General features: G+C 31.7%; 1 protein-coding gene across 2 annotated transcripts; it reads left to right on the forward strand.

The window, feature by feature from the left end:
* Arfip (ADP ribosylation factor interacting protein arfaptin) lies at positions 1 to 5,397 on the forward strand. 2 transcript variants are annotated; one of them, XM_011052651.2, is made up of 6 exons: positions 1 to 202; positions 496 to 699; positions 773 to 958; positions 1,383 to 1,704; positions 1,782 to 1,959; positions 2,027 to 5,397. In XM_011052651.2, exons 2-6 carry the CDS (start codon positions 498 to 500, stop codon positions 2,177 to 2,179), a joined length of 1,041 nt encoding a protein of 346 aa, XP_011050953.1. In that variant the 5' UTR covers positions 1 to 202; positions 496 to 497; the 3' UTR covers positions 2,180 to 5,397. The 2 variants fall into 2 exon arrangements, with proteins under 2 accessions (XP_011050953.1, XP_011050954.1); XM_011052652.2 differs by having other exon boundaries at positions 2 to 202; positions 791 to 958.
* The last annotated feature ends 5,417 nt before the right edge of the window (positions 5,398 to 10,814 follow it).

Here is a 10,814-nt window from a genome sequence, read left to right on the forward strand (position 1 = left end):
AGGCCTATGGCAGTCTGAAAAAATTCTCTTAAGGCATATCAAATGGAAGTCGTACTTGTGTGTGTGTGATAAAGCGTGTCTATGGTTTACGGTAATTTTGGTTGTAATTATATTTCTCATGATAGTACGTCTCGAACGGTACATAGAGCGAATGTCGTGAGCAGTGACCGTATTTGTTACAATTTCTGCCAAATTGTTAATTGTAAGTATATCGCAGTGTTAACTGTTACTGAATCTTTCGAAGGCTGGATGACGTTCAACTTTAATGTAATATGAAGCGCGAGTGCTCTGTTTATTGATTATCTAAGATTCATTTGGTATTTCAATTTTTAGAAAAATTATTTGAATGTATCTTAAAAGTAATAAGCACATATATCTCTCATGTGTTTTGTTTTCAATGAGTTTCATTTTAAAACATTTCAACATTTCAATCCAAAAAGTTTATATTTGAATATGAAGGCAATGGTATTTGTATAAATGTTTACTTTATAACAGAAATGTCCCATATTACGGCTACGTCAAGTGGAATGGAGCGTAGTATTCATGAAATGTTGAAGGATGCACCCTCCTTAAATGAAAGTGATAGTGCTGTACATACTGGAACTCCTCCTCCTCATGTACCAAACAATTGTAGCAATGATGGTCATCCAAGGCCAGCCACTATAAACTTGAGTCTAGGAAGTCCTACTACTCCGATTTGTAAGTATCAAATATTTTCTTGCATGTATTTATTATTTAATGAGATGATACGGCTTTAAAATTGAAGTAAAAGACATCTGTATGCCTACAGCAGTAGCAGTTTCACCGAGTACACCTGTTCAGAATGGTGATACACAAACCATGCGTACCACCCAAAGTAAAATTGAGAGTTTGAAAAATTGGAGTATTTCCACATACAAATGCACCAAACAATTAATGTATGAAAGATTAGGGAAAACGTCGCGTACTGTGGACTTTGGTGAGTTCTTATCTAAGAGAATATTCATATGGTAATATTATTGAGACTTTCATGTTTTCAGAATTGCCAAAGAGTTTGCGAGTTATTGTTGTGTAGTCATCTATTGTTAATGCTAATATTTCTTGAACTTTATTATTTGCTTTATCAAGATAAGAAGTACATTGATATCGAGTATGTTCCTTGTCCTGATAAAGGACAATAATTCACAAATCCTTTGGAACTTTCGAATATTCTTAATAAATCATTGTTTCTATATATTAGGTGTAGTAAAAAGAAATCCATTATTTTTCCAATAGATGGCTTTAGTAATCTGTATCACGCATAGACGAGATACAGATTACTAAAGCCATCTATTGGAAAAATAATAGATTTCTTTTTACTATACCTAATATAATAAAAATATCTATTTATTTTTGTATTTTAGAACTTGAAACACAGATCGAATTGCTCAGAGATACTCAGAGAAAATATTGCAATGTTTTGCGATTATCACGAGCTTTGGCATCACACTTTCATCACGTTGTTCAGACGCAACACGCTCTCGGAGAAGCGTTTTCTGAATTAGCACAAAAATCGCCTGAACTTCAAGAGGAATTTCTATATAATTCGGAAACACAAAGAAATTTAACTAAAAACGGCGAAACACTTCTAGGGGCCTTAAATTTCTTCGTTTCCTCTGTGAATACCTTGTGTAATAAAACGATAGAGGACACGCTGCTCACAGTAAGACAATACGAAACTGCAAGGTATGCGATTTTTATTTTAGATATATTGCCATTTCATGTCAATTTTAGTCATGCTATATAACGTGATAATTACTTAGGATAGAGTATGATGCATATAGAACAGATCTAGAAGCTCTTGTGCAAGCTACAAAATCAGACAGTAATAATGTGGCAAGATTAGAGGAGGCACAGGCTAATTATGAAGGACACAAGCAGAATTTCGAAAAATTGCGCTCGGATGTTTCCATTAAATTGAAATTTTTGGATGAAAACAGGGTATTTTTCCTTTATAAATTACTAATTGGCTAATTAATCTCTTCTAATAAATATGTCACTATTTTAGATTAAAGTAATGCATAAACAACTTTTGTTATTCCATAATGCTGTATCTGCTTATTTCTCGGGGAATCAAACTGCATTGGAAGCAACTCTCAAACAATTCAACATCAAGGTGAAATCCCCAAACTCTACTTTACCGTCGTGGCTGGAACAGTAGTCTATTTAAATTGATTTCATCCTACTGTAAAGGATATGAATATACAAATGCGACGTCTGCCGAATTAGTCCAAGTTGTAAAACGCAGAAAGTAAAGGTAAAACAGTTATCAAAAAGAATTCGACGTACATAAAAATTGTCAGTATTGTGAGCTGCCGTTGAATTTGACTACTTAATAAAGAGTGAAAAAATTACGAGATTCATAATGTAGAAACAGATTGTGAATTCAAAGTATAATATCGATTATTAATATTATTTTACATGTATGTACAGGGTACCCCATTTTAAATGACTACCTCAAATTTCTCTTGAATAGTGTATTTTAGAGAAAAATATTTTAAAAAAGTTTTGTGACTTCGAGGGAGACATGGTAAGATGGTATCATTGTTTTGATCGTGGGTGGCGTCAAGATAAGGGCAAGATCACTTTGAATTTTTTAAATGGAACCCTTCATTTTTCATTACATATTCTTATAATTACCTTAAGAGCTTTTCAAAACACTATAATAAAATATTTTTTCATTAAGTACTTTAGGAGTTATAAGGCTTGAAAGTTCAGTACCATCGACATTAGCATTACCCAATGTGTCCGACTGACGGCTAAAACCTCTTGAATGTTGTCCAGGCTCATGATCTGGATAACATTTGTCAGGATCAAGGCCATTGGAAGTCATTGTACCTCTTATTTTCATTTTTACGTAGTAATGCAAAAATGAAAATAAAAACAACCTCTAATGGCCTTGATCTTGTGATCTTTGTGACAAATGTTATCTAGATCATAATCCTGAACAATATTTAAGAAATTTTAGCCGTATCGAACACTTTGAGTAATGGTAATACTGGTGGTGCTGTAATTTTCAAGTCTTATGACTCGAAAAGTACTTAATAAAAATAAACTTAATTATAGTGTTTTGGAAAGCTGTCGAATGAAAAATGGAGGATTCCATTTAAAAAATTCAAAGTGATTTTGCCCTCACCTTGACAACGTTACCCAAGGTCAAATAAATGGTCATCTTACGTCTCCCTCGAAGTCACAAAACTTTTGTCTAAAATATTTTTCTTTAAAATGCACTGTTCAAGAGAAATTTGAGGTCATTTAAAATGGGACATCCCGTATATATGTATATATACATATATCTCGAACATTCCATGTCAAGTGAGCTACCCGTTTTTGTTAAGAAGAATACTTCTTATTTTAATTTAATACGGCTTAAAATCTTTCTTGATATATCTTTATAACCCCCAAGTTACAAGTTGTTATCTCTAATGCTGATTCTACAATGAGTCGGTAGTCGGAAATCTTAAGTCTTAACCAGTTTTAACCTAAATAATTGACTATGATTTTTCGCATCTACCAATTGTTATACAGCGAATCGTTTAGCTCGACTAGTAGGAAGCATGATATAAAGATAAGAATATGTGCGTGCGCATGTCCACGCCCCTAAAGCCAATAAGAATTGTTCACAAGCGTATGCCATCATTAAACAAATTTTAATATGTGCTTTTAAGCATGCCTTTCAATTCAAAAAATTTTCCAACTCCTTTCAATTCGACTCATTTTTTGTCTTATGATGGTAATTTCTACATCCTTTAACTGCATAATGCATTTTGAATATTAAATCACTCGAACTTTGCACTACAGAATTTATTCGGCATGTGCTGCACGTGTTGGTGACTATGAGTGTTCCGATATACATTGTCAGTACTGAAAAATTGTTTCGCTATTTGCAGATATGCAGCGCGCTGCGACAGCGTCTAGTTCCCTTAATGACATCATCAGAAAGATAAATTATGGCTGTGTTCCAAAATTGATTGCTGCAGATATGTCATCATAAAAATATATTACCAACATTATTCCAATTTTAGTAAGCCTGCAATTGGTACGAATATGCATTTCAAATTGAAATACTACTATCTTGGATGCTGCTTCACCTCTTCAGCCGCAGCTGAAATGACAACAAAATTAGTAACGTCTTTACTCTCTCGCAACACTGCTACAGCATACTATGATGATTTTTGGAACGATGTTGACAGTGCTGCCAGCGCTAGCAAACAATTTTGAAATACAGTCAAAGGCTGCGTTTCGTTATTCACTGTCAATACTAACAATATGACGTCATAAAGTACTGCACAAGCGTTTCGAAATTACTAATAGTACTTTTATGACGTAGCAACGTTGCATAATGAAATGGATTTAGTAGTACTTGGCAGTACTGTGTAAAAATGTATAAATATAATCTATAAGTGTCAATGATGAGTTTAATGAAATTTTCTACATCTTCTTTACTTACTAATATGTCATAATTTTTTTTATTTCGCCATCTAAAAAACACATTTTTTTTCGATTTTCCATTTTATTGGATTTCGTCTCTTCACTGCAATTGTCTGACCTCGCCAGCTGCAGTAATAGAAGTGACTCAAAAATTTATGACGTCATATAGATGCAAAAGTATATTGGAAGTAGTATATTGGAAAAGTATATTGGTTTACTGCGACATATATTGGAACAGCATGTTCCAATACTGATAGTGAATAACGAAACGCAGCCTAATGGCTCCGGCACACCAGCGCGATATTCGTCGCGCGCGACACGCGATATCCAATAAAAGTATATTTTTACAATGAAAACATTAGTAACTGTACACTCATTGGATATCGCGTGTTGCGCGTGATGAACATCGCGCTGATGTGTCGGAGGTATAAGGAGACCACTTACGTTAATAAAAGTGGACCGATTTTGTGTTTCGAGTTAAGTTTTGATTCTCGACATTCATGGCACTTGTGAACTTGACAGTCCTGCGCATAATGAGTGCGCCATAGGAAAAAGTGTCACGAACACTTCTATTATAACACTAGACTGCTAATTCTCCATTTTTCTTGTTGTCAGATAGTGGATGCATTCAGGGAGACACTATTCACTTGCGCTATGGACACAAACACTACCAACACTGTTCGTGGAGTTAATAGCGCGATAGCGTTAGTAAACTCCATGAACGATCATAGCGTAGCGTTTAACCAGAGAGATTTAATATTCAAAGTTAAGTTAATGTAGAGGATTCTATTTTTAATCATCGACCAAACTTTTCTTTGTAATTTAAATTTTTAGGGTTTTGTAAAGTAAATTTTTAATTTTCGTAGTGAATAACAGAATGCAATCTCAATTACAATTTCTATGATAACTTGCCGTGAACAACGTAAACTAGAAAAAAAAAATTAATAATTACACTGAATAAATTAATCAAATAAAAGGAAGAATCTTTGAGCATTCGTCATCAATTTGAGAAGAAGTGTATCTATATCTAAGGATCTTAAGCATCTGCAGCGGAATACCCTGCCGCGCTATACTGCATAGTAACTTTTTTCCGTATATGGGAATTAAAAATCACCAATAACAAGATTATTTATGACTTTCATATTTGTAATGAAATCAAATATACAAGTTGAACTCTGCAGAAACTTTGAAAAGTTAAAGATATACAATGATTGTGAATGATACACAAACAAGAATTACGTTCACTCCAGCCTAGTGGCAAGCCATCAATTGCAGAGATTGAAATTGAGATTGCATTCACTACGATAAAATTTGAAATTTACACGTTACGTATTTATACTCTACGAAATTCTAAAGAGAGAAAAGTTTGGTGCCACTCGAGATCCCCACATTAATCTAACTTTAACGAATGTGAAACGCTAGCACCGCTAATCGTTCACGGATCTATAAACGCTAACGCTACCAATGCACTACCTCGGAAGAAATAACATTGATAGCGCGCAGTTGTGACGTAATACCCTATCATTAGTGATGTCATGATCGCACTCCATTGGGTGCGTTCGAGGAGACGCTATTCGCGCTATTTAGCGCTATAAACTGTTCGCAGAACTGCAGATAGCGCTAACAAACACGATTCGTATAAACGTGTACAAACACGATAATTTCATAATTTTTTATATTTTTGTCAAACTTGGCGAAGAAATTCTTCCTTTTTTGGTAGATGGCGTCATAAATTGTGACTCAGTTATAAGTAGATTATATACCCTGGTCTTAGCGATTCTGTTAACTCTTAACGACAATCGTTATGCAGCTTTTTTACTCTACATTAAACGACATCAACGACTGTCGTTAAGAGTTACAGAATCGGCCCCTTAGTCGTAGTACAAGTTAACTAACTTTATCGATTCACCGACAAGGCTTGTTACAATAGCGTCGCAAACTGTAAGCCGTAGGAAATTGACTAATTACAGTCAGAATATAAGAAATATAATCGACTACGACTGGTTAATTTTTTACGACTTACAGCTTGCAGCTCTATTGTGTAATAGGCTTAAGGCCCGTTCTACAATCAGTCGTATATCGATGTCGGCTGTCGCTAGTCGATTGTAAAATGTCGTATGTTGTATGTCGCACATGAATACGACTTGCTATTCTACAATTGAGTCGTTGATCGAAGTCGGAAAGTCGGAACAAATGTAAAGAATGGATATTGAAACGTTAAATATATATTCAAATTTATTATTAATTTGGACGCAAATTATATGATTATAGAATAATGCGATTCCACCTGCTTGACGATTACTATGCATTGATTTAATTAGTTTTATAATATTGAAAAGGATCAAAACGATGATCGAAACATATATTTCAAGTTATTAAACTTGAATGAATTTATATACACAAATTCATCCACTATCAGCTCTTACAGGCATTTCTTAAGTTTGATACAAAAAAATTAAATTACAAGATATTTTTATATTAAATAATAATAATTTAACAAATAAAAAATTACCTGACATATTTATATCATAACAGTTCCTCAAATTTGTGGATATTTTTTGCCACAAATCTTTTTTTGCTAACATTTTTAAAATCCACATCGCTTTATCATACAAACAATGATTTTCGCGAACAAAATCAATAATTATTTCATCTACATTCAGTGATTCCATAATATAATATAAATATATCCATATATCCAAAAATATTTATTTATCCATACACAAATGTGTCCGAAGATTATGTTTTATCTCGTCGTAGGCGGAAAAGATGGGAATTGACAATCTTCTATTCCGACAACGACAGCCGACTTGCGACAACTTCATTCGACAGCCAACAATTTAGTGCGCATGCGTACGCCTGACTCCGACATATGATTGATTATAGAACGGGCCTAAGACTTAAGACTACCGACTACCGACTATTTATAAAATCAGCTTAATAGTTTAAATATGGCGTCACAATAAATATTTCATTTACAATGCCTGAAGATTTGAAGTATGAAAATTCAATAAAATCAACAGAAAATGTTAATTTTTGATCTACTACATTACAGATTAGCCATTTTGTATTAAAAAAACAATAAATCTGCTGACGAATTCCTAATAAGCGATACAAAAAACCCTCAAATGATTTTTAGAAAAATAAAAAATTGCTTAATTTTTCGTCCGCTATATTGAATTTTATTGTTGCCTCAAAATTACATTTGAGATTATCAGTATTTTGATATTTTCTTAATGTTGAATATTATTTATCTTAAGAATATCAACTAAAAAGTGTATGAGAACCAAGTCAGACCTTCAGGCATATGTCAATGCCATATGTGTATTTGAACTATTAGAGATAACTTTTATAAAATAGAGATATCAAGAAAGATTTTAAGTCGTGTTATGTCAAAATAAAAAGTGTTTTTCCTAACAAAAAAAGGCAAAATAATGCATTAAGATTTTTCGAAAATTACGGTAGACACGAAAATATGTTTCAAACAAAAATTGTATGATTCCGAGGAGAGATATAAGAAGATACTATTGATTTAACCTTGGGTGACGTTGCCACAAGATCAGATCAAGATCATATCGATTTTTTTAAATGGGATACCCTATTTTTGATGGCAGATTCTAATAGCTGGTATTAAGCTTTTCAAAACACTATAATAAAATTATTTTTCATTAAGTACTTTTCGAATTATAAGGCTTGAAAATTACAGTACCGCTGGCATTAGCATTATGCAAGGTGTCCGACCGACGACTAAAACATCTTGAATATTGTTTAGCATCATGTCCTGGATAACATTTGTTAAGATCAAGGTCATTACACCTGTTATTTTCATTTTTATACTAAGAATTTATTTTTACATAAAAATGAAAATAAGAGATATAACCTCCAATGGCTTTGATCTTAACAAATGTTATCCAGGACATGATCCTGAATAATATATAAGAGGTTTTAGTGGTTGATCGAACACTTTGCGTAACTAATGCCGGCGGTATTGTAACTTTCAAGCCTTATAACTCGAAAAGTACTTAATGAAAAATAACTTTATTACAGTATTTTGAAAAGTTCTTTGACACTAGTTATTAGATTCTAACATCTAAAATAGGATGTCCCATAAAAAAAAAATCAATTTGATCTTGACAACACCATCCAAGGTTAAACTGATAAGATCCATAAATAGAATCTCTAGGACCTCTTTTTAGGGTGCTATTTCATTATTTGTGCATTTTTATCCTATGATAAATGTGTGCAGAACAGAGAGATCTTCTCTCTATCTTGTAGCCAATCAACAGGCTTGAAAAATGTGTCGTACGACAAAAACGTACATATGAAGTAACAGCCTTATACCTCATAACTTTTATTTGAAACATTTCTTTCACAAACGTCATCCTCCCGATAAAATCCGGAGTAATCCGATAAATTCCAAATTTTTTTGAATATCCTATATATGCATGCGTGCGTATATGATATGATACTACGCGCAAGCGCACGTATATCATCACATTAATTTGTTTGAAAGAATTATACATATAGTAGAGGAATCTCTAAACAACTTAAGCAATGTTTCGATAATTTCTAATATTTAATGTTTAAGATAGAGGCAATAGTGGAGGGGGATATTTAATTTTTATATGTCTCACAGGAGTTTCAAAATGTAAATACATAATGTGATGTAACACAAAAATAGATCCTTCTATTTTACAGTATATTGTGGGTAAACGAATTATTTATTATCATATTATCACATACATAGTGAGCATGTAGCTTAATAACGATGAACATGCTCTCTATTTTAAAAGAAATTAAAGAAGCTAATTTTTAAATTACACATATTATTTATGAAAGTTTTAAATTATAAAGTGGTAAAGGATTTCGCACACTAGGGCTGCGTTCCACTTAACGCTCACAACGCTCATGGAATCATTTCATTTTTGTCATTTATTAAATGTTAAATAAAGACAAATGATGCTTGCAAGTGTTAAGTAAAATGTAGCTTTGATAGCAAATTGTCTTTATGAAAAATTCGCACACACACAAACACACGCGCGAACTCAAATTTTGAGATTTTATAATAAATTATACGTCAATCAGAAGTATCAATAAAGACAAGAAATTTGTCTCTAAAAAGCATAATAAATAATAATTTTTATCAAATAATTTTTATCAAATAATTTTTATTGAAAAATTAAAATAAACAATAAATAAACATTCATAAGCCAAGCAGGTTTATTGCTAAACACTAAATAAAATCTTGACATAAATAAAAGCACAAACGTTTTGATCCTCTATCGGATCATTCTCAATATGAATACAATTACAAAAAAGTCAGTACATAATATTTTTACATAATATTCTTACAAAAATTTAACTATTAGGTTTGTAAAATTAAACATATAATAAAATGTAAAATTGCTCTTACAATTTTTGTTTGCAATTCTTGTGAGTGTAGTGAACGACCGTATAACAATAATCACAGTAGATTGCAAATTCGTCAATATGTGAAGTCAAAAAAATAAAATTCGTTATAGTAAAAAATATTCTCGAGATTACTATGGATGATTAATGATCAACATCAAGAAACGTCATAAAAAATTTGCGGAATATTAAAATCGTATAATATCAATTAAAAAATAAAGCACGTAAATCCTGAGGAGAAATCATTATATTAATGGAACTCCTCTTATTGAATAAGAAGATCCGCAAGGATACATTATTAGCACTTGTAATAAATGAGAACTTTTAAACTGGAGCTCAAACGATATTCGTATAATGCAAGATAAAGGAGAATATTAAAAAGAGACTTTTTGCCCAAAGATATAAGTAAAAGGAATAGTGTTTTTTATAGATTTCTGAATACGATAATATTAATAAAAAGTTCGAGATTAATAAGGGACACCTTGAAAATTGAATATGATATATTTAAATAAATTTCAATATTCTTGCTTACTTTTTAAGATGTTCCTTAAATGCTATGAATGATAATTTTTAAATAATTTTATCATATTTAGAAGATCAAAATCTACAAAAAAAAAACACAAAATTAATAAATAGTAAACCCAGGCCAATACATTAAACGAGCTATAGTTAGATATAACAAATAATACTTATTATTCACAAATTATAATCTTCCAATGATATGTTTCAACGGTATGTTTCGACTATACTTAGTCCTTATCAGCTGCAGAAATACATAATTACCCTATATATCTAATTACATTAACATATTATAAGGATCGTATCACGTTCGAATTACAAATAGTATAAATATAAATGGTATATGGTATAAATATTAAATGCTATAAATATAAAAAATATAAACAGTTAAATGATAAATTTAAAAAAAGACACCAAATCTCTAGATGACATATATG

This window comes from Acromyrmex echinatior, chromosome 6 (assembly GCF_024713525.1).
Source record: "Acromyrmex echinatior isolate Ae372 chromosome 6, ASM2471352v2, whole genome shotgun sequence".
Lineage (NCBI taxonomy): Eukaryota > Metazoa > Arthropoda > Insecta > Hymenoptera > Formicidae > Acromyrmex > Acromyrmex echinatior.

What these genes read in the sequence shown, in the direction of transcription:
- Arfip (XM_011052651.2), top strand. Translation starts at nt 498, where the DNA reads ATGTCCCATATTACGGCTACGTCAAGTGGAATGGAGCGTAGTATTCAT. An exon ending in GTCGCGTACTGTGGACTTTG is followed by an intron (nt 959 to 1,382) that starts GTGAGTTCTTAT and finishes TTTGTATTTTAG; the next exon opens with AACTTGAAACACAGATCGAA. An exon ending in AATTTTTGGATGAAAACAGG is followed by an intron (nt 1,960 to 2,026) that starts GTATTTTTCCTT and finishes TCACTATTTTAG; the next exon opens with ATTAAAGTAATGCATAAACA.